This window comes from Pongo abelii, chromosome 8 (genome assembly GCF_028885655.2).
Source record: "Pongo abelii isolate AG06213 chromosome 8, NHGRI_mPonAbe1-v2.0_pri, whole genome shotgun sequence".
NCBI classification, from domain to species: domain Eukaryota; kingdom Metazoa; phylum Chordata; class Mammalia; order Primates; family Hominidae; genus Pongo; species Pongo abelii.
Genome location: NC_071993.2, coordinates 117,845,122 through 117,869,631, shown reverse-complemented (window position 1 = coordinate 117,869,631; position 24,510 = coordinate 117,845,122). Strand labels below are relative to the sequence as shown.

Here is a 24,510-nt window from a genome sequence, read left to right as displayed (position 1 = left end):
TCGATCTCCTGACCTCGTGATCCACCCACCCCGGCCTCCCAAAGTGCTGGGATTACAAGCATGACCCACCGCACCCGGAGCGAGTAATATTCTTATCTTCTTTCACACCCAAGGAAGCGGGCCTTAGGAAGTCATGGGCTAACAGGGGCAGGGCCAGGCCTCTGCCTGTGCCTGCTATTTCCACTACGGCACTGACCACCAGATACTCATCTTCACAGGGGATGGAACTGCCAGAAATGGCCTAACCCTGGTGCAGGACACTGGGTGGCAAAGCTAGGAGTTTATAAGAGGCCAAGAATTGTTCGTATCTGAGCCTCCAAAAGGACAGCAGTCCCCACTTAGTCAGACTCATCCCCCGAGGATCACCCCTGAGAATCTCTGATTCTCTCTGGTAACCTAACTAGAGCCGTAAGAAAACCTGTTTTGTCCTCTCTGTTCAACCGTTGAAAATAATTCACAATTCAAAGGGACCAAATCTCAACCTTTCTGCTTGGTGAGCCTTCCCCAGCCAAATGTCGGACCCCTGCATGACACAGAGTCACTCACTCACAGCTTTCAAATTCTCTTTATTAAAAATCTTTTCTCTTTTGTAAAAACAAACACTTTGCAGTCAGTTATACAGATCAGGAAAAGTAGTGACAATTTATAGGACACTCAACAAATTTCAATACTTTACAAGTTCAAACTTAAATTAACTTAGTGTTTTTGTTTTTCTCATAAATTCAAAAAACAAACTCTGGTCCAGTTCAAGTATAATCTAATTATCTAACAGGTCACAGCCTCGGACTGTCCAAGAATGGGAACCCTGATACTAACGGCTGCTGCTCACACCGTCAAATTTTCCAAATTCTTTGGGGATACTGTCTAGATAGATGCTATTTTGGGTGTTAACAATGAAAAGAAAATTATACAGGCCTTTTGTTGTATTAACCCGGGGTAAATATGAATCTGTTGCTTAAGGTAGCAATTGCTCTTTAGCATCCTTTTCTGGGAGACACTTTGAAATGGTTGACAAAACACTGAAGAAAAACTTTAAAAAATAAATCAATATTTACCTGGTTTGCTTTTAATACTGCATTGTGTGTGGCACACATAGGAATAAAAAGTGCAAATCATAGGGTCAGTGAAGGACCATGCCAATGGAATTGTATAAAAATAAATAAAAATAAATACATAGGTACACGCAAGTATAGACTCTTACACGATTTTAAACTGAAGGTTCTGATTGAATGCAAATAGCGCCTTATCTCTCTCCCTCCCAGGGGCTCTCCCTAGCTTTCCAATATGAAGGCCAGTCTATCACAAGGGAGCCATAACACTACACGATCACAAGGGAGTCTATCACAAGGGAGTCTATCACAAGGGAGTCTATCACAAGGGAGTCTATCACAAGGGAGCCATAACACTACACGACCATCTGTATTTCCATGGAAATGCTGCTGGGGATGGGGGGGTGAGGGAAGGCCGGGATGGAGTGGAATGAGCTGATAAAGTCTGCTCCCACTTTGCTAGGGGATAAAGTGTCCAGTCTCTCTGATAATGTACAGTTCTAGCCTCTGATAAAAATTGTGGGCTATTTCCAGCAAAGTTCAGTAAGAAGGCCAAAGAACTGCCCCCACAATTCCCTTCAGTGGGAAGAAAGACACACAAGATCAAAGGTTTTCTGAGAAATGGAGGAGGCATAGCTGGTGTCCAGAATGCCAGGTTCAAACCTGTGGAGTTGGCCGGGGAACAATCTGGGCTGAGCCATGGTCTTCAGACTTTATTTGAGATACCTACTTTTCAGCAGCCCGCATATGGTCTTCTCAAAAGATAAAATTACAACAAATTTACTTTAAAGATCTTGGTTGGCTTTTATTTTTGATTCTAGAATTGGGCAACATGTCATTCTATAAAATAGAATGAGTGTTCCCATGAGCGAGCGGAGGAGGTTGGCTTTATAGACAGAAAAGGGCTGAGGAAAGCAGACACAAAGAACAAAAACCAGACTGGTCATCTCAAAGCTGCTTTCCTTATAAAGGTTAAAACCAAGGACACTTCATCATGCTGGTTAAAACTGGCCTGTTTGGGGATTTGGCTATTCTCTTTCTCTCTCTCTCTCCTGATTTCTTGGAAGACAGAACTTCAACATGAGTGACTCCCTTTTGTTTTGGTCTGTTGGGCCTATTGCAGGAGCTCAGTCGAAACCAACAGCCACCTATAAATTGTATTTAATAGCCTGATGATGATAAGTTCAGGTTTTTTGCTTCTTCCAACTTCTCCACATCACATCTGTTCAAGTTGGTCTGCTTTCCCCTGGTGCTTGCCTTATCTGTTCTCTCTCACCGGCTCCCATGAGTCTGTCCCTTGCTGATGACTGCATGCTTTCAGGTTTACACTGATCATTTTATGTTCTTCATTTGTTCCCTTTGTGTGCCTCAGTTACCTGATATAAAATGTCAGCCTCGAACTAATCTCTCTGTCCTTCCTCCATTAGTACAGAGGACAGAATGTACAGTATACTCTCACATGCCATAAAAAGGAAAATGAAAAAAAACAAAACAAAACCCTACACAGTCCCTTCTCAGTCTGCCTGCCCAAGGTCAGGAACAGAAACAACAGGAACTGCCTAGGGGAGAGTGACCTGTCTTCCTTGTTTTATTTTTCCTGGGCTAAGCTATGAAGGCTGCTTTCAGGAGAGTATCTCAGCTCATGAAAACAGCTCCAGGCTCCCTTCTTACCTGCCCGAGGGCCTCTCTATGGCTGTGGCCGAGCCTCATTTCCCCCAGCACCTTTATCCCACACCCTTTCAATGGAATATCAGGCTAGAGACCCCACAGCCTGAAGGTACCCACCCTCCAGTACCAGAAAGAGCAGTGGGAATCATGACTTTTCATAACATTTTGGTATCAAACTCTGCACATACAGTCAAACCCAGGGAGCCCTCAACTATCTGCCCAGCTGGAAAGGGCCCACCTACAGACACCCAGCAAACTTCAATGCCACTCTTTGGCTCTGCAGCCTTCTCTTTCCTTAGCTTCTCCCCCAACTAGGGGGCCATTTAAAAACCATCCTACTGTGAGGTGGTTGTACCCCAGAGTGCAGGCTGAATCAAGGACAGATGATGTTTCCTTGACTTAAATAAGCTCATTTAACCCCCAAGACAACTCTGTTTTCCACAGCCTGGAGCTGTGCGCCTCTCAAGCCAATGCTGTGCATTGCAGAGAGGCCAGCATTCAACCTAAGCCCACGCCAACTGCTGCTTTAGCTGGAGGAAGATGCTTCTGTTTTTATATTTAATTATAGTGAATCTGTACCAAATTCATTGTCCAGAATAGAACAAACCCTGACATCTCCTGAAATCAAGAGGAGGGAAATAAGTTTGGAAGAAACTTATCAGAGCTTCCAAAATGAAGGGCTCTTTTCATCTTCTCTAAAATTCATTTAATTTTACTTTAAGGCATAAGTCTGGCAGATTTCTAGAATAACTGAGAGGATGAAAGAGTTATTAAAAACAGGGGCTTTTCAAAAGGGTGGCCCAGCTGGAGGAAGAGGTTAATGAAGACCCTCCCAGCTCTGCCAACAGATTATCCGTGTTGTCCCCTCACCAGGACTGCAGACCTGACTCAGCTCCTCATGAATGGGATACATGGGACACCAGGCAGAGATACTGCTATAGACTCACTGCAGGGGTTCGCCTGACCCAGGAGTTTCCATTAAACCTTTTCCTTGCCTGACTCAGCCAGGCCTGACCTGTTATAACCTATCAAGAATTTAAACACTGTGAAAATCCCTGAGAAGTTGGGTTTTCTGAAAAGGAAATGATCCTTGGCACATAAGGAAGGAGGGAGAGAGAGAACAAGAGGAAAAAGAGAGAATAACAAATTGAAAGATTGTTTGAGAGAAACAAGAGTCAGCAGGCAGAGAGTTGGTGACCCTCAGTGGGCTGGACACACCTGGGTGACTTGGCTCCTGGAGACATATCAGGGGCATTTCACTGAGTCTCTGGGAACAAGCCCAAGCAACGTGCCCTGCTTGGTTTTCCTTCCTCTCAGGCTTTAGTCCTGTCCCCAGAATCAGGAAGGCCCCACTTCGGCAAGCTCTCCTTTCCAACCTTGCAGCAGCAGCAGTAGCAGCAGAAGCAGAAGCATCAGAGCTTTTTCCTTTCGAAGCGCGGCACGATTCCGCTGTCCTCTGGCCTTGGGCTACCTGCCCCCTCGGTCTCCTTGAGGCCCTCCTCGGCCAGCTGGGACAAATATTTCTGTGGAAAGAAGAGGGGAAGTGGAGGAAGGGACATGTTAGTAGGGACCTAGAAGGAGAGGAGAGGAGGGGACATGCCTCAATCATCCCTCTCCTGGCATCTGTGCCCAGCTGTGGGGGTTACCCTCTTCCTGGTTCACAGATCCCCCCAGGGGCTACAGAACTTATGCTAAGTACCTCATTATGTTAGCTTGCAAGTAATACATGTCTCCTGTAGAAAATGTAGAAAGTACAGGCCGAGTGTGGTGTCTCACACCTGTAATCCCAGCACTTGGGAGGCCAAGGCGCGTGGATCACCTGAGGTCGGGAGTTGAGACCAGCCTGACCAACATGGAGAAACCCCATCTCTAATTAAAATACAAAAAATTAGCTGGATGTAGTGGCACATGCCTGTAATCCCTGCTACTTGGGAGGCTGAGGCAGGAGAATCGCTTGAACCCGGGAGGCGGAGGTTGCTGTGAACTGAGATCGCACCGTTGCACTCCAGCCTGGGCAACAGGAGCGAAACTCCGTAAAAAAAAAAAAAAGAAAAAAGAAAAAAAGAAAAGAAAGAGTAGAAAGTACAGCTACAATAGTGAACACTTCCAAAGCCCTTATCTAGTGTCAAGTGCTGTTCTGACTGCTTGACTTAAATAAGCTCATTTAACTCCCAAAACAACTCTGTTTTCCAGAAACAGCCCAAGCTCTAGGCAACATATCTATGCTTAAAAGGCAGAGGGAGGGAAGCTGGAAGGCAGGGTAAATGAGCGCTGGCCTATGGCAATTGTGCAAAACAGCACCACTGCCTGACATTTGAGACTCTTAACAACCTGTTTCCTGTCAGGGCAGGCTAGTGGGTGGGGAGCCTTGGAGGTCTTTTGATGGATTTAAAAATGGGCCTGTCAGTTCTATCGTTGAGGGCTGCCTCTGCATGACCCCAGAACACTCACTGCTATGACTGGCCTCGGCCCAACACCTCGAGGCAGGTCGGGCTGCTCTTGGGCTATCTGGAGACAACACAGTGAGGCAGACTGGGACAGGTTTGAGGCCCCAGCTGGGGTTCTCTGACAGGGCAGCAAGGAAAAGGCAAAGAGCACTGGATTAGGAGACAGAAGGGTGCAGACCAGTACGGTAGTTAAGTGTGTGCACTTTGAAGTCATATGACCTGGGTTCAAATCCTAGCCCTAAGCAGGCAAGTTATCAAATATCTCTGACATCTGTGAAGGGAGGGGAATAACAGTAACAACCACATAAGGTTGCGGTGAAGTCGAAGAGAGGCAACACAAAGCATTCAGCACAGCGTTTGACACAGAATAAACACTCAGTAATGTTGCCTTTTCTTATTAGTAGCACCAGCCATATGAGTTGGAGAAAGCCACTCCTCTTCTCCCAGCCTCAGATGCCTAATCTGTTAAATGGGAGGAACAGTGTTGTCCTCACCCTCCCTTCTGGGATGGTTTGTGGGTCAGATGAGAGGGTGTATGTGAGATGACCAGGTCTGCCTGCTGTCTCCATAGAAGAGACTGCAGTTGGCTTCCAGAAATGGGTGCAGCCCGATCAGGAGAAGAGCAAACGGTGGATGGCAGCAGGCGAAGCTGCTGATGGAGCGCCCGGGTTGTCCTCTGCCTTGGCTCAGGGAGGGTAAACCGTGTGCTGAAGAAGGCAAGTGAACAAGCGTCCGGTACATGGACACGTTCCGCTCCAGGGCCTGGAGCCAAGCATGTATCTAGTTTTCCTATCGAGCGCTGGCTCCACCTGTTGTTCTGAATCACTCTGGGTGGGTTCTTGCAGAGCCGTGGCCAGCCGTGGGGCACAGCACAGGCTGCTCAGAGAGAACGGAGGCTCCTTCAACCTGCTCCCTGCCTTTAGGAGCAACCTCTGGTCCCAACTCAAGGCCTGTCAGTGGTGTTAAGTTTAAAAGTTGCCTGATTTAAGTGTCAGCCATTACCTGCTGCTTGGGGTAGGGGAGGCTGTGTGGACAGAGGCATTCTGTCAAAGCCACTGACAGAAATCCTATGTGGGAAGCCTGTGGTGGAAACTCCCAGCTCCCCAGCAGGTGCACCAGGTAAAGCTGCACTGCAGTTGGCTGGCACGAGGGGCTTAACCAATGTCTACCCCAACACACTTGAGAACTACAAGAATGGCTCTGGCCTGCTGCGGGGAGGGGAGTCTGCCTGGGGGCATGGCCCAGAGGCTCAGAACACAGTGCAGTCCACTGCCCTGGGAAACATACATGAATTAGAATTAGAGGCCCTGGCAAGTCTGAACTCTTCCTAACTTCCAAGGTGACCTTGAACTGTGTGGCCCCCTGAAGGGCTGCACAATACCACTGCAAATGCTGGATGAGAGAAAAGGTTCTCACACCGACTATCAGAGCCTGATATAAGGACGGTTTACAATACAGACTCTCAGGCCTAGCCCTAGAGAAAATGAGAAAACAAGTGTAGGGTGAGATCCAGGAAGCTGCATTTCTTTTTTTTTTTTTTTTTTTCCTGAGACAGAGTCTCGCTCTGTCACCCAGGCTGGAGTGCAATGATGTGATCTCAGCTCACTGCAACATCCACCTCCCAGGTTCAAGCGATTCTCCTACCTCAGCCTCCTGAGTAGCTTGGATTATAGGCGCGCGCCACCACGCCTGGCTAATTTTTGTATTTTTAGTAGAGACGGGGTTTCACACTGTTGGTCAGGCTGGTCTCGAACTCCTGACCTTGTGATCCACCCGCCTCAGCCTCCCAAAGTGCTGGGATTACAGGCGTGAGCCACTGTGCCGGGCCCAGGAAGCTGCATTTCAAAAAGATGCCAGCTGGTACAAAGACGAAGGTTTGGGAAAATCAGGACCAGATGATTTCCAAGAACCCTTCCATCCCTACCATTCTGTAGGTTTCATCTTGTTAGGAAAAGGGATGATTATGTCTTCAAGCTAGATGACTTCCCTCAGCTGGCTTTGTGGGACCCAGTCTGACCCTCCTGCTCTGGCCAAGTCAGGCCTTTTCTTGCCTTGCCCCAGAAGAGGCCTAGTCCTGGGCCACAGGTGCTGTGGCTGCCTCAGTCACAGAGAAGCTGCTCTCCGGAGGGAAATCAGAGGCTTAAATGACTTGAGTTTGGGCATAGCCTATGATAGTCCTCTGCACATGGTGATCCAGGCCATGACATTATAGGTCTCAGTTTCCAAGACAAGTATAGTAGAGTAAAAAGAGGAAAGTGATTCAGAATCAGGCGATTTGATCCTAGGCCCAATAACTCACTATCTGCGTGGACTTGGATGAATTATATAGCTTCTCTGGGCCTCAATTTTCTCAATTATTAAACAAGACAATTGGCCCATATCTATCTGAGTGAGTTTTTTTTTTTTTTTTTTTTTTTTTTTAACTAGGGGTGCACATTTGAATCTTTTGGAGAACTTTCTCAAATTACATATTCCTGCAATCTGCCTTCCACCTCCAAATTCTCCTAAATATCTAACTTAGTACCTGAATTTTAGAAACACTGTCCAGATGAGTCTGCTTCATGTCCCTGGTTAAGAACGGCTAGATCAGTCACTTTTAAACAATTTAATGATAATAGTAATGCCTAGCCTGGGACTTGGGCACAGCCACTGTGAGGACTTCCTGCGTCAAAGCCTTGTGGTTCAAATAACTAGTCTGATTCCTTGTAGTAAAAACAAGAGGTATCTTGAGATACTTACCCCGGCCCTCTGATATACCATGTCTTCTGTTAAGCTATCAAAACCTAGCCCATGCCAGAAGTTAATCGTGAAAACCACATTCTAATATATTAGATATTAATTAGGTATATATTATAGAACATATTACCATATTTCATTGATCTTAAGACACATTTTTTTCACACATTAATATCTCTGAAATAAAAATGCATTTTACAGTTGATGTAGTCTCATCACTTGGTTTGCAACATTTTTTTTTCTAATTGGTACCAAAAAATAGCGGTGCCTTACAAATGATGGCACCTCAGACTGGGTGAAATACAGTGTATAGAGTATTTTTTATATGTTGCCTTTTAACATACTATACCATTTATTTTATTTATCGCTTGTCACCTACATTAGAATGAAAAATCCATGAGAACAGGGATTTTTGTCCACTTTACTGTTGTTGTTACAGTATCCCTGGTCCCTAGAATAGTGTCTGATACCTAGCATGCCTGTGATAAGTATTTGCTGTACGGATGAACAGTTAAAAAGAACAAAGCAGTGTTTTTTTTATTCTAGCAAGCAGGGATACCTGCATAGGGGAACAGAAACAGAGAAAAACTGGAACATCCAAGTCTTATGGGAAGGGGTCAGTCCCAATCACAGGCCAGAGGAACACTGGCCTAACTTGAGTTACTCACAGTATAGAGGGAGAGGTGGATATTGCCAAAGCCAACCCAAACAGGATGTTTTAAGTATTAAAGTAGAGACATGTGCTAGGAGCAACATGGGAGGTAGCCACCACGTGGAGAGCAGCCTGATGGAATCAAGTCTATGGGAAGATTAGGAGTTCTCCGTGTAGTGGAAGGAGACAGACACAGAAGCAGAAAACAGCTTGATGTGCTTGGGGAATGGCAAGTAATCTGTGGCCCTGAGTAGGCCTTGCAGGTGGGAGCTAGACTCAGAGGCAAGCAAGGCCGAGGACGCCAGAAACCTGGCCCGGTTATGGAGACTGGGGAGCCCCTGGCATGCTGGGCAAGGAGGGTGGATACCTGTAAGTTCCTGTAGTGGACAGCGCTGCGGCAGTGGCTCATCTTCGCTGTCTCCTCGCTCGTGTAGAACAGCCCACACAGTTTGCAATAAAAGCCAGTCCTGGGAACCACGAACTCCACCCCTGGGGAAGGTTGGGGGATAGACACGCAGGGTTAGGATGGCATGGGAGGCAGGCCCCTGTGTCCTGGCAGCCATCAGGTAGAAATGGGAGCCACGAGCTCCACCCCTCTCTTGCTGTTGACCTTGGCTGGTTACCGAGCTTCTCCAAGCCTCAGTTTCCTCATTTGCAGAACAGTCACAAAGAGACTCACACCCACTTCATTCACAGGTGGTTGTGAATGTAAGGGATGGACTTGGCGGTGTGGTAAGCACTTAGCCATCCCATGGCCTGCCGCTGGCCTGTTCTCCTACTATCAGCCTCCTTCCAAGAACAATGAAGGTGATTTCTGACATTTCTGATATTTCACTTGTTGGATTTCATCTCTTCACACTGTACCTCTCTCTGCAGCTGCTGTGACCAGGACTCTTGAAGAATTCTCTCATTTTTGTTTATTTTAGAATTATGTTCTTTACAGAAAAAAAAGCAAATAAAAGGAAGGAAAAAATCACCCAGAATCACTCCAATCCAAATATTTTCTTCCACATAATTAACCTGTATGTAGGCCTCTTTTTGGGGGGCCATTTTAGTCATACCCTAATTACAATTCTCTGTCCTCTTTTTTTCGTGCAATTGTATATCATTAACATTTTCCCACTTCCTCTAGTCTTTACATCTGAACCATCAATTAGCATTTCATTTGTGATTTATTAAATATAAGTCCCAGAATTCTGGGAGGCCTTTTGATTCCAAGCAAAGGAAACAATGGCACCACTGCCAGAGAGGAGTGACAATGTCACAGCCAGGGGATTCATCCTTGAAGGGATGGTGGCTGCTCCAGCCTCCACGAAGGTGTTTTGCAGGTCACAGTTCTCCTTTTGAAGACACGGTCAGTCAGTGGAGTGGAAAGAGCCCAGCTCTGAGAGGGTCCAGGCCAGATGCTAAGAACCCATGTGACCTGGAGAGAGTCAGCCGAACTGCTCCTGGGGCTCAGTTTCCTCACCTGAGAATGGAGGTAGGAACACATGCCCTGTTTACCAGGCACCTGACTGTGCAGCGCCAGCCAAAGGGCAGGGTGTGAGGGCTGTGAGAAGCAGGACCCATCAGGGAACTAAGAAAGAGGGATGATGCTTGGAACACCCAATCCCACTTGCAGGCTGGGGGGCAAGCCTCTCTTCTGCTGGGGCTGGGCAACAGTTCCAGGTCTGGCCATCCTGGGTAGAAGGAAGGAAGGGGCCTGGGAATGGCACAGGCAGGGGAACAACAATTTCTTGCAGGGATTGGGACAGGCAAGGTCTCTACTCATGACAGCACCTGCTCCAAGGCACAGCGTGGCCAACTGCAAGCCTAGCTGCTTGGGTGGCTTCACTTTCCTCCCCCCACCTCCCAGGACACTGAGCTAAGTGCCTAGGAGACCCTGTCAGAGGGAAGCAGCCTAGACTTGTCATTAGAACTGTTTTTCCATTTCAAAATAGCCACTTAATCAGTGTGAAGGGCAGCTCTGAGAGAGTGAGGTGGGAGGGAAGGAGGGAGCCCAGGAGGCCTGCCTGGACTGACAGTGGGGCTGTGGTCCGGGGCCTGAGGCGGTGTCCTCAGCCTGGCTTTCTCTAACTGCCATGTCACAGGCTACACGCCATGCCCTCAGCAGTGGTCCCCAGAAGTGAGAGGGCCTCACTCAGGCCCAGGTGCCCGGAGGGAGGTTGAGTGTCCTTCCCTTCCTCTCTGCAAAGGATGGAAAAGTGGCCCCAGCTTGGGCTGTGGGGGTCAGTTCTCCCCTCCACCTCACAAAAAGGTCCTGGCTCCTGGCTGTTGGTGCTGGCAGAGGCGCATTCAGCAAGGTCTGCCTCCTTCCTCGTTGTTACAAAATAGTTTTCCCTTTGCTGCTGCTCTGCAGGGAGCCGAGACCCCCGCAATATAGGAGAGGGGCAGCTGGGAAAAAAGGAGGGCTTTGATCAGAGCCACAATCTCAGTCCCGTCCCAGCCTCTGGAGGATGAGCCAGCTGGGCGGTACTAGGAAAGAAGCCCTGGGGTTTTTATTAAGCCCCCTGTTGAGTCCTCTGAGTCCCTGTCCTGGGACCCCCAGAAGGGGTACAGATGCCCTAGGAGCTACCACAGACCCTGAAGCAGGGATTGAGCTGGTAGCCAAAGCCCCCAGCAGTGTAGCTAGAGCTATCTTCTGTCAGTTCTGGAAGCGATTTCACTTGAACAAAGACTTCTACTGTGAAACAAACAAACAAACAAACAAACAAAAACAAAAACCTTGGAAGCCACAGTGTCATGGAGAGAAAATACAATGTAGAGGCAAACCCAACTCTTTTACTTATGCTGTGTGACCTCAGGCACACTGTTTACCCTCTCTGAGATGAGTTGCCTCATCTGTGAAATAGGAATAATAATGCTGTAAGTGATGTTTAGGGGAAGCACCTATCATTTTGCCTGGTACTCAAAAAATACTGGTTTGGAGACATGTGTTAAATATTTCATCACAGAAGTTGTTAATAACTGCCTAAATGTTGTCCTTCTCACCTGAACCCCAACCTCTCCCCAAGGCCACCTGGGGAGCCCGGCTCCACAGTTTGGTAGCAACTTTATTCCCTGGCCCCTGCTCTGCAGGTTCAGGCAGTACCAGGCAGTACCAGGCAGTACCAGGCAGCTACCAGGCAGCTCCCAGGCAGCACTAGGGGAAGAGAAGCCTGGGTGGGGAGAAACCCCAACAGCTGGTAACTTGTCCCAGAATAAATGGGGCTTGCTGCAGACACCACAAATCCCATGGCACAACTCAGGACACTTCTGGAATGTGACGGGGACATGAAGAGGCAGCATCAAGACATATTGCCCCGGCCCTGATATGTTCTGGAGCCACTCAGTCCTCCATTTTTCAGCCTCTACTAGGATCACTAAAGCTGCATTTGGCTTCTAATAACAGCTCATGGCATGGGTAATTATAACTCTGTCATCCTAGTAAAGCTGGGACGGATAGAGGAGGGAGCTTGCACTTTGCAGGCGACGCTGTTTGTTTCTACTGAGAGCAAGCCTTGGCAGGCTCGCGCTGGCCAGGGTCATGCAGAGCTGGCCTGGATCTCACGCACAGTGTACTTCCCCAGCCATGCCCACCCCCGGTCCCCGAGCAATGCGACTGGCCTCCCTTTCCTCCCACCTGGGAGCCCAGTCCTTGACATCCCTTATTTCAACTCTATGCTTTCCATGGGACAAAGCCAAAAAATTGTCTCTCACCTCCCTAGAAGTCTCCATGCCAGTAGTGACCAGTCCTGGAGGGTAAAGGGTTATGCAGCCCCAGTGAGAGAAGCCCTAATAGGTCTTAAATATTTCATGAGTGAATAATAATAATAGACAATCCTTATTAAGTACCTCCCACTGGAAGCCACTAAGACCTTACCTGTATTTGTTCACTTAATCCTCAAAATAACTCTGAGTAGTAGCCTCCTAATACTATAGCTGATTCACAGATGAAGAAATCCAAGCAGAGAGGTTAAATAAGTTGCTCTTTGTCATCCAGCCAGTAAGTAGTAGACAGGGGATTTAAACTCAGGGAATCAGATTCCACAGACTGTGTTCGTAGTTTCTGCACAAATGTTGCCTTTCCTACACTGTGTTGCTGCCTGAACTGGAAGAAACTGGAGAACAGAGTGATCTGAGATCAGAAATCCTGAGTTGTTTTTTTTTTTCTTTTCCTTTTTTTTTTTGAGACAGGGTCTCACTCACTCTGCTGCCCAGGCTGGAGTGCAGTGGCACAATAATGGCTCACTGAAGCCCGGATCTCCTCCCAGGTTCAAGCAATCCTCCTACCTCAGCCTCCCAAGTAGCTGGGACTGCAGATTTGCACCATCACTCCTGGCTAGTTTTATTTTATTTTATTTTTTGTAGAGACGGGGTCTCCCTATGTTGCCCAGGCAGAGAAATACTGAGTTCTAACCTGCATTTGCTATGTCATCCTGGGTAAGTCTCTGGACTTCAGTTTCCTTATCTGTCAAATGCAGAACCTCATACCATACTCCTCCTTTGGGGACCAATGCGATAATGAGTCTCAAAGCTAACTGAAGACTATTAACAAGTACAATCTGTAAAGGCCTCGAACTGAAAACAACCCAAATATTTGTCAACAGATGAATAACTAAACAGAATGTGATATATCCATATATGCAACACAATACTCCTCAACAATAAAAAGAAACAGACTGGCCGGGCACGGTGGCTCACACCTGTAATCCTAGCACTTTGGGAGGCTGAGGCAGGTGGACCACCTGAGGTCAGGAGTTCAACCTGGCCAACATGGTGGAACCCCATCTCTACTAAAAAAGACAAAAAACTAGCCGGGCGTGGTGGCAGGTGCCTGTAATCCCAGCTACTCCGGAGGCTGAGGCAGGAGAATCACTTGAACCCAGGAGGTGGAGGTTACAGTGAGCCAAGATCACACCACTGTACTCCCACCTGGGTAACAAGAGAAAACTTTTGTCTCAAAAAAAAAAAAAAAAAAAGAAAAAAAAAAGAAACAGACTACTGATCCACCCAACAGTACAGATGAATCTCAATGATGTTGAGCAAAAGAAGCCAAACTAGCACATACAATAAGATTCCCTTTATATAAAACTCTAGAAAATGCAAACTAATATTTAGTGACAGAAAGGAGATCCTTTACCTGGGATTTGCACTGTGGGGAGGGAGGGGTTACATAGGAGACAGGAAATTTGGGATATGATGAACATTGTTCCAGTCTTGATTGTGGTGATGGTCTCACAGGTATATTTGTAGTTCAAAACTGATCAAACTATGCACTTGATGTGCATTTACTGTATATCAATTACAACTCAATAGAGCCAATTTTAAAAAGGCGTGATACTATTTTCCTCCTAACTGGTTGGGAAAGATTAAAAACTGATAAAATCCAATGGGAGGTGGATATTGGGAACTCTCACTCAAGATCGCAGGGAAAACTGATACCATCTTTTTGGAGTGCAATTTAGTAGCAATTATGAAAATTTAAAATGCAAATACATACGACCCTACAAACCCCTGGCTAGGACGCTCTCCCACAGGAACACTGGCATACACATGCCACTGAACAAGCACATCTGAAAGGCAGCAGAGAACAGAAGCTAAGAACATGGCTCTAGAGTCAGATGACTGGGATTTGACCCTGACTCTGGCTTTTGCCAGTTATTAGCTGTGTGACTCTGCATTTCAGATTTTTTATCTGTTAAATAAGGGTAAAAACGGCACCTACCTCGTAGGTGTTTTGAGAGGGTCAAATGTGATAATACATACAGATCCCTAGGGATGGTGCCTGCATGGGGAATGTTAACAATAAAAGCTTAGCTATTAAAATGGGAAAAAGAGCAGACAGCCTAACTGTTCACCAGCAGAGGAAAGATCAGTCATTTATAGCATAGCTTTTACAATGGAATATTTGCAGTGGTTAAAAAGAATGTGTTCTCTATGTACTGACATGACGAAATGTCTAAGACCTGCTACTAAGTGAACTTGCAGAACATTATGTGTGTAGTGTGATCCTATTTTTGTGAGAGAAAAACTGGGCATGACAGTGGTAGGCTACCTCTGGAGACTGGGGAGAGACTGGAGGGAAGAGATCAATCAGACCTTTAATATTGACTTGATATGGTTCTCATTTTTTGAATTTGTTACAATAATCTTTCACACTTTCTATAATAAAAAACAGTAATAAAACACAAATTACAAGGTAGCAGAATTTATTCTTAATTTTTGCTAGTATCAATTAGGTTCCAAGTTCTTGGATGACAAGAGACTTGCTTTATATTTCTTGGTTACCCCAGAGTATCTAGCACAGTACCATGTTATCCAGTAAGTATTTGCTGACTGACTGAATGCATGAAGGAGCCCTCTCTTCTCCTGCAGGGTGGCCTTTGCAACTGTTTTCTAGAGCTAAAATACCCAGGGTCATCTCAGTTTATTCTAAGGTTAGTATTTCTTTTTCCTTCTTTCTTATGTTTTTGTCTTGGGAGATGCTGTGCAGCAAATTTATCCCTTAAAAAAAAAAAAAAAGGAAGTTTGCTCTCCAGATCTGACTATAAAAATGGTACACCTGGAGGAAAGAAATAGTAAGAGATTTTTTTAAAGGAGAAGGGAAAAAACGAGCAAGTTGGATGGAAAGGAAGAGCCTCCATACTGACTAGCCCCTCCCTGCGTGATCAGACACGTGGTCATCAGGCATCAGATGACCCGTGCTGCTTATGCTTCCTTGTGACACTTTCCCAGGTGACACTTTCCTGAGCTCTCCTTCTGAGCAGCTGCTACTACTTTATCTAATTACTTTCCAACCTTTCAGAGCTAATGCGAGGACTCAAAGATGATGTAGGCTGGAGTTGCTGGGTTAGTGGTTGTGTCAGAATCTCCCAGGGAACTTTCTTAAAGTGCCTTCACTCCCTACCCTGAGACTCTGCTTAACTCTCCTCTTTGAAAAGGGATTCATTCCTAGATGATTCCATCAGTAAACTCCCTCCCCACTTCATTCCCAACACTTCCACCATTGAAAAAATCACTGTCTAAATTACAGTGAGGAAACTAAGGCTCAAGAAGGGGTATGACTTACCTGAGGGCACACAGTCACCCATAAGTAGGAAGAACAGAAGCCCAGGTCTCCCTGTTCAATACCCTTTCTATGAACTAGGGGAAGTCTGCCCCAAACACATTCTATTCAGCATCATTGCCTCAGAAAAGTTGGTGCTTTAAAGAGAAAAAAATATGTAGCATTGTTCTGGGAAGGGCTGGAGCAAGGAACAATAGCAGACGAGGTTCATTTTTGTTGACTTTATGGAGGCTGCTGGGCATCTGCTTTCCTGCCTGAATAAAGGCTAGGCTTAAAGGCTCCATGTCATCAAGAATAAAGCATACCCTGACAGGAAAAACGGGACTTCTTAGCTCTTGGTCCCAGGGCAGTGTTATTCAAGGCCTGTTTTCACGGAGTATCTGGTCTACTACGGGAGACTGAAATTGCAAGAAACTTTACAGCCGCCCCTTGCAAATCTAGGTTATTGCATCATACATTTAAAATAACGATAGGCCGGCCAGGTGAAGTGGCTCACACCTGTAATCCCAGCACTTTGGGAAGCTGAGGCAGGAGGATCACTTAAGCCCAGGAGTTGAAGACCAGCCTGGGCCACATATGGAGACCCCATCTCTACAAAAAAAAATTAAAAAAATTAGCCGGGCCTGGTGGTGTGCACTTGTGGTCCAAGCTTCTCCGGAGGCTGGGGTGGGAGGATCACTTGAGCCCAGGAATTTGAGGCTGCAGTGAGCTGAGATCATGCCACTGCACTGCAGCCTGGGTGACAGAGCGAGACCTTGTCTCAAAAGAACAAAAAACGATGTCAACAACAAACGGACATAAAGCCCTCTCAAGCTCTTGAGGTTGCTATGGAACTGTTAATTCCTAGACCTGAATTTCAGGAAGGACTGTGTGTTTTGCTTACCTAGAGGAATGCTAAGTTCACTGAACACATCCTCTGGTTCCCAAGAGGGCAAAGAAAGGGGCTGTTTCAGTTCCACTTCAGTGTATTCTGGTGACCTCACCTCCAGAGATTTCATTTCCACGTACCTGGAGTTTTCTGCAAAACATGAACCAAAGCCAAAAAAAAAAAAAAGGAAAAACAACATGCCTCAAAGAGTCCCTGAAATTCTATCCCTGCATAGTATGATTGGGAATTGTCCCTTGGACTGCTTAATCACATAAGGCTGGGGCAATGGTTGCTAATTAGAACCAAAGCACTGTCATTAGGAGCTTTTTCCACTGCCAAAAGAATGCCACACACAATAAAACTTGGTGAATCTTTGCATTATGGCCCAGGGGGATGGGCTGCTGATGCCTTCAGTTGAGAAGATCCACCCCCCACCCCCCATGCCTCCCATCTCAGTATCAGTCCATCTCTGCAGGCAGAGGAATTACTGACGAGCAAAAATTGTGCTGACGTCCACCGAGGCTAGCAAAACAGGCAATGTCATTCTCTCCCCAAGCTCGTCAAGCTGTTATTAAATATGAACCCCAAACACTGGGTCAGCTAATAAGCCTCTAACACTGGCACATGTTGAGACCTATACTGCAAAATAAAAGGGGCTTGATTGGAGTGAGGTGAAGATTTCACTCCTCCTTTATTCTTGCCTTCTCTAGACAGAGCCTGGGCCTCAGGGTTTCTCTAGCAACAAGAAGGCATTTCACGGCGGGGTTTCCATGGAAACGCAGATCCATGCAGGTAAAAAACAGCTCAGGTCAGCTTGACACGGAAAAAATCCCAAGCCTCCCAGTTACCTAACAGCTCATGCCACCCACAGGGCTCTGGGTTGAAATGTTCATTTTTAACCCTTTCCTCTGTATTTTCTGCCCGACTCCCACTTCAACCTCTGGTGTGCTACAGGCTTTCCGTAAAAGCAAATCCCTAATTATTTTTACAGTGAGAATCTTAAAGGCTACTCTCCCTCCCTCCCCGCAAACCCCTTGATGGATCCTAAGTTCCACTTGGCAGAGAAGATGGGGCTTAGCCTATTTTAAACTCTCTCTTTCATGATGTCACAGTGCCGGGCATAGGCACAAAACGTCACCTCCAATGGAGTGAGAGAATATCCTGAAACAAGTCTTGTATCACCGTCAGACTCTAGCAAAAAATGGGTCTGAGGTAGTAAGAAGGGGAACAGCTGTACCCTTTAAGGAGCCTCTGTTCCTTCCCCTTCCACTACTTTCTTGCCTCCCCTACTCCTGCCCCCATCACAGAAATAACAGCCTGGGTGGCCCTCTGCTGTGCAGGCATGAGGCTCCTCCTGATCTCCTTTTGCTGATAACTCAGTCTAATTTTAGTTATCCAAGTCCATCTGGGCTCCTGTAAATGCAGAGAAGTCTTCCCTGAGTTTGCTTCTCAGAAAACATGCAGCCTCCTATCTAACTTCCTTTACACCACTTGCCTAAAATCGCTAACAGTTTAGCCAGGCTTTTAGAGGCTTGCCTTTGTTGCTAAATCACTTTCCGTACCCACTTTAATGCTAGTTGAAACCTTACTTATGTTCATTCCAGCCTGCACATGCTCATACTTTATCAGGTGAGCAGGAGTCCAATCAACCCGACCACCCGTGAGGAAAGGGGAGGTAGTTACCGGGGGTCAACACTTCTTGGCAAGCTTGGCTTTGGAGGTCAGTTTCGATGGGGGGGCTGGCTTTCTCCTCCAGGGGGCTGCCTTCACAAGCCCCATCTTCGGGGGTCCCCCTGGTCTTGCAATCATCGACAAATGGGCTTGGCTTCCGGGCCCTCTCCTCTGCTGGCTTAGGGGAAGACATTTGCTGGACTGTAGGGGCTGGATGAACATCTGAGCTCTCCACTCCCTTTGCCTCCTTCTCGTAGCAATCTGAATCCTCCAGGGAGAGGCCTGTCTCACTTTCAGCTGGCTTCCGCTCAGCATCCAGATTTAGGCCAGGCATTTCCAGGTCCATGTCACTGGGACAGCTTGTGGAAGCAGAGGGCAGTTCTCTAGGTGACTTGAGGCTGATTTCTGCAGCCCCATTCCCTACAGCCTTGACTCCTTCCTTGGGGAAATCCTGGGCCAGTTCTAGGTCTAAGGTGGTTGTCACACACAGACATGTTTCTGGGCAAATTTTGTCTTTCTGGTCAAGGGGCACAATTTCTTCCAGCTCTGGGATGTCTGGTTCCATGATAAAATCTTCTTCTTCCCCCACCTCGTCCACTGTCACCAGCTCCTCCATGTTAGTGGGATACCAGCTCTCCCCCTCTCCCTCACTTTCACTCTCCCAATCTTGTTCCTGTACGAAAATGCAGAATGGAGGTCAGAGGGTGGTTGAGAGCATTCAACTGGAAGGCACAAGACTTGGCCACAAGGACCACTCAAATCAGGAAGAATCTGAGCACTCTTACCTCTACCTGGTACAATTACTGCGAACCACTCAAGTCCCACAGCACAAACTCATCCTTAGGGTGATGCTCAAAGTTTGGAATAGGCCCTTAATGCTTAATCCACCATATTTAAAGTGACACAAATAATTTCAAGCCCTAGTAGATAATAGGTGCTCAATATACAGTTTTTGAATGCATGAATAATGAAGTTATAAACTCTAAATACTTACTGGAGCGTCTTTCTTGCATCTGGGTCATCACTAAATGTAACTGCAGCAAAGCCCCTCACAAAATTCCCCCCAAGCACCCTCTCGCAGCAGAGGTACATACACTTCCACAGCCAAAGCTCCTACTAGGCCCCCTTCTAGAACTTTCCCCTTGGCATCTGCAGCAGCCCATGGACTCCCGACTCCACAGACAGATTTAAGAGGTCAGCTTCCCTGCCAGCGATACTCATTTCTCCTGCCTCTCCTGACCGGAAAGGCACGAAGATGGCCCTGTTCCAAGGACATTTCTTTTTGTTGTGGCAGCTCCACCCCAGGAGAACTGTAACTGGATTTTTCATTTTAATTAAGTAAAACAATCTATACAAGCACAGTAGATGGCTTGTTAATCCTAGGGTCTGGGCCTGCTGAAGTCAGGGCCCCAGCTTGAGTGCCCAAAGCAGCTTCTCACCCCATCCCCGCCAAGGGACTTGTCTATTTTGGGAGCCTGGCTCTGAAGCCTGAGTCTTTTTTTGGGCACATGTTTTCTCGTAGGAACACAGCCAAGTTGCTGGAGAGTGAGCAGAGCCCAGACATGTGGGTAAAGATTGCTTCAATAAAAACTGTCCGAAGATTCCAGGCACAGCCACTCCTCCAAAGTAGTGCTAGGAGGACTGGTTCATTCATGGAACTAATGGTGGGGTCTCAGCCATATTCCATCCAGCAGGACATCACCGGGTAAAAGGGGGACTCCTGTGACTCAGTCCCTCATGGCAGAAGTGCGGAATCTGAAACAAACTTTACCTTCTTTGTCCTTGTGTTTTCCGGATCAGAGAACTCTGCTTCTTTCTCCTGTCTGCCCACTGATTGAGGGCTTTCTTCCATGCCCTCCTGTTCCTCTTTTCCAGCCTTACCAAAGGAAGAACAGAGCAAACCAAATCAACAGTCAGCAGTGACAGGGAGAAGAAAAAAAGAATGATATTGAATGCAGGTCCCAGCTCTCAGACAGGTTTCACATACAGCATTTCCTTTATCCTCCCAGAATCCCTCGGAGGCAGCTGCTATTAGCATCTTCATTTTATAGATTAGAAAACTGAGGTTCAGAGAGGTTAAGTAATTTGCTCACAGTCACACAGACAAATGGAGGCAGAGAAATGTCTTGAAGCCTGGCCCGATGTCTTTAGGGGGCAGAAATACTTGGCAGACTCAGTATTTTTTGCAGAGTAGAAGCAACAAAACTTGAACTGACTTGGGCCGGCCAAGACCCTGGGGTTAACCATTACGGCGACATTTCCCCAACAGAGTCATCTTGGCTATGAAAAAAATCATTCAGGATACTTATAGGTAGAAGGGGCGTCGTCACCCAGTCAGAGTGCCCTCACACCTTTCTTCTGCCCTCTGTCCTAGAGTGATAGACCAAACTAACACTCCCTTTCCTCCTTCCTTGTATTCCCTTCCCCCAAATCAGGGCCCTCACAGTAGTGCGCATGTCTGTGAAACTGAACAATTGAAAGCAGGTGTTTGGTTTCAGAATTAGGGCCTCTACCCAACCTTTAAGACAGGGGTCAGCAAACTATAGTCTGCAGGCCAAATCTGACCTGCAGCCTGTTTTTGTATAGCTTGTGAGCTAAGAATGAATTTTACATGTTTAGATAATTACATCTTAAGTGATTATAGAAGTGCCTACGTAAAATCCTCAATTTTGCCTCTTGGCCCACATAGGCTAAAATATTTACTATCTAGTCCTTTGTAGAAAACTTTGCCAACCCCCACAATAGAAGTTTCTGGGGGATATTCTCCCATGACTTAAACTTTGGCCACCAAATCAATGACTACTCCTGGGCTTTCTGAGGGGCAAGTTGCAGTTCTAGGACATGCTTGGCTGAGGTTGGTTCGAAGTAAACCACTCTCGTCCTGATTTCTTACAGTCAGACACACCCCCTTGAGCTGACTAGGAGCCAGCTGGAGCAGAAGCTCAGGGCTGACTGGATTCACCAGTTATTACTGGACAGGGATACATGGTTCAAATCCTCAAGTCCTTTCTGTTTCCAGTGTTTGCTGTGGAAGATTCCACTGAAAGCTTTGCTGAAGTCTACTGCACTAGCCTGAGTATAAAGCAGCTACAAATACCTTTTTAGCTATTATAGCTTCTACCAACAGGTGACTTTATTTTTATCTCTCTGAATCAACTATCCATGGCCCTCTCTTGTCAAAATGAATAATCCTTACCCTTCCCAAGCAGTTCCTGCAGCCACACTCCCAGATCAACACAGTAAAGGGACCCCCTTCAGTTCAAGTTGGGAGAGGCAGGGACAGTCTTGCTAGCCGGGCTGAAAGCCCTCCACCAAGCAGACCCCTGCTCTTCCACCCTGCAGGCAAAGGAAACAACCTTTCAGAGCTTCCCTTTGCTGTGGGATCACTTCCAGGAGAGAGCAGCAGCTTAAGGGGAACAGACAGGTGCAACGGGTGCCCCCAGCTGCCCACAGCAGCTCACAGACCAAGACTGAAACGCCAACTGTTGCAAGCAGGGCTCTGCCACCACATGGCCCGGGCTACCGAATCACTTCCAAACTGGTCTCCCACTTCTGCTCTGTACCTTCCCCCAAAATCTATTCTTCCCAAGGCAATCAAGAATGATCATTCCAAAATGCAAAAATGATCACATCCTCACCATATTGTCTTTTTTTTTTTGAGATGGAGTTTTGCTCTTGTTGCCCAGGCTGGAGTGCAATGGCATGATCTCAGCTCACCGCAATCTCTGCCTCCTGGGTTCAAGCAATTCTGCTGCCTCAGCCTCCCGAGTAACTGGGATTACAGGCGCCTGCCACCACACCTGGCTAATTTTTTTTTTTTTTTTTTTTTTGTATTTTTAGTAGAGACAGGGTTTCACCATGTTGGCCAGGCTGGTCTCAAACTCCTGACCTCAAGTGATCTGCCTGCCTCAGCCTCCCAAAGTGCTGGGATTACAGGCGTGAGCCACTGTGTCCAGCCTCCTCACTGTATTTTCTTGCTTAAATACTTCATTTGCTTCCCCTGGTAGTTAGGATAAAGGCAAAAATCTTCAACCTGCCTACAAGGCCCTGCATAGTGTAGGCCCTGTTGACAAGTCGGCCTCACCTCCTGTTACTCTAATGCCAGCTCTCTGCTACGGCAATGCTGGAGCCCTGGAGCTGCTGGAAGCCCTTGTGTATGCTGCTTCCTCTGTCTTTTCGCTTCCTTTTCACCCAGTCAATACTCACCATGCCTCCAAATCTCAATAGGCACAGCCTAACCCTGAGAAGGCTCAGATTTATCACAGGCATTCACAGCATTGAGTACCTTCATCTCCTTCTTAGCACTTAATACTCAAGCTCTTCTGTTCATTTAATAAATCACTGGATTAGCATTTCTCTCACTAGACTATGAGCTCCACGAGCCCAGGGGTCATTTCAGTGTCACTAACTGTAGTCCCAGTGCTGGGTGCTCCACAAATATTGGTCAATAAAATAATGAAATTGGTAGAAGGGGGTGGGGTGACTAACAAGTTCTCACCTGTCTTCCCACGTGGTTGGGTCTTGTCTAGGCTCTGAAGCATAAAGGTTTTAAAAATCTTCACCTCTTATGGATTGGTTATATATACCAGGGTTTACACTCTGGGGCTTCTAGATGGCATCTGGCCCACAGGTATGTTTTGGTTTATACTAGACATTTGTCTTGCTCCAAGAAAAGGGAGATTTGACAGCGTGGCATGCATTCCTGCATGGCAGCTGTAGAATGGAGCTGAGCAGTGGCTCCGGCCCCACAGATGGCACCACTTTTTCAGTCAGCCATGGTCCCATCACACTGGCCTGGCTCCACTTGTCATTAGCCTGGCTTCCCTTCCCTAGTCACCTGGGCCTGCCACTCTCGAACCCTCCCTCCCAGTAGGATGTAGCAGTGTTTCTTTCCCATGTTTTCCTTATCTGTGACTTCATTTCTTTCCTCCTCTTTACGGTCCTGTGGCCAGGATTGGGTCTCAGGTATGGACGTGGCCACCCATCACCACGGAGCAGCACGCACACTGGCTTCTCAACCATGGGAACTTTCTCCAGAGAGCTCAGGATATTTTAATGAGCATGACCTCTTTAAAGTACTACAACAGCCTTGTGATCACACCCATTTTACAAACAAGAAAAGTGAGGCAGAAGAAAGCAGGGTCTGACCTGGTTCTCAGAAGCCAGGCCTTTGCTTCCAGAGTCTGGGTTCCAACCTTCATACCTTCAACAGGTACTCATTGGACACCTGCTCTGTGCCAAGCCCTCCTCTAGGGACTGGGAACAGAGCAGTGAACACAACAGACAAAACTTCCTGCCTTGTGAAGTTTACACCTGGAGCTGGGGGTGACAATAGACACTAAGTAAAATAAAGACATTAAGTGATAGGTTTGAAGGTGGTAAATGCCACCAAAAACAGGAAAGCAGGGAGGGAGAGGAGGGGGTTGAGGTGTTGAGATGGTCTGCAGTGGTGGGGAGGGAGAGGAATGGGTTGGGGTATTGAGATGGTCTGCAGTGGCGGGAGGGAGGGGAGCAGGTTGGGGTGTTGAGTTGGTATGCACTGGTGGGGAGGGAAAAGAGTGGGTTGGGGTGTTGAGATGGTCTGCAGCGGTGGGGAGGGAGAAGAGTGGGTTGGGGTGTTGAGATGGTATGTACTAGTGGGGAGGGAGAAGAGCGGGTTGGGGTGTTGAGATGGTCTGCAGCGGTGGGGACGGAGAAGAGTGGGTTGGGGTGTTGAGATGGTCTGCAGTGGTGGGGAGGGAGAAGAGTGGGTTAGGGTGCTGAGATGGTATGCAGCGGTGGGGATGGAGAAGAGTGGGTTGGGGTGTTGAGATGGTATGCAGTGGTGGGGAGGGAGAGGAATGGGTTGGGGTGTTGAGATGGTCTGCAGTAGTGTCAGCGGAGGGGAGGGGGTTGGGGTGTTGAGATAGTTTGCAGTGGTGGGAGGGAGAAGAGTAGTTTGGGGTGTTGAAATCGTATGCAGTGGCCAGGGAGAATAGAGAATGTGGCCATGAGTAAAGACAAAGGAGGTGAGGAGCAAGCCAGGAAGACTTGTGGCTCCTTGGCAGCAGCAACACCTGTAAAGGCGCTGAGGGCGGGAGGTGCCTGGTGCACTGGAAGAACAGCAAGCCCTGCTGCCTTCATTCGCAAATTCAGTTGCCACCTGTTATCTGACTCCTGGGGCAGCCCTGTGGGGTCTGGGCTTTTCTTGAGTTCATCATACAGAGTTTGAGGACAGTGCAAAATACTCTCTGTTCTGCTGTCATTCCAACACACAGTGTTGGACTGCCTGGCTCCAAACCTAAAGAAACAATCTGTGAGGGGCCCCAGTAAGTCCCTACTGACCCCACTCCAGGGTTGTAAGAGGCAGAACCAACTTGAGGGACAGAACT

At 47.3% G+C, this 24,510-nt stretch overlaps 1 protein-coding gene across 1 annotated transcript in view; it reads right to left on the bottom strand.

The window, feature by feature from the left end:
- Positions 1-547: 547 nt before the first annotated feature.
- The window catches only part of RBM20 (RNA binding motif protein 20), a 199,481-nt gene continuing 175,518 nt past the window's right edge, over positions 548-24,510 (bottom strand). Inside the window, exons 10-14 of the mRNA XM_002821143.6 lie at positions 19,911-20,015; positions 18,152-18,812; positions 16,484-16,618; positions 8,920-9,041; positions 548-4,240 (exon numbers count right to left, since the gene is read on the bottom strand). Of these exons, the coding sequence (XP_002821189.3) occupies positions 4,130-4,240; positions 8,920-9,041; positions 16,484-16,618; positions 18,152-18,812; positions 19,911-20,015 (1,134 nt within the window). The 3' untranslated portion in view covers positions 548-4,129. The remainder of the gene's footprint in view (positions 4,241-8,919; positions 9,042-16,483; positions 16,619-18,151; positions 18,813-19,910; positions 20,016-24,510) is intronic.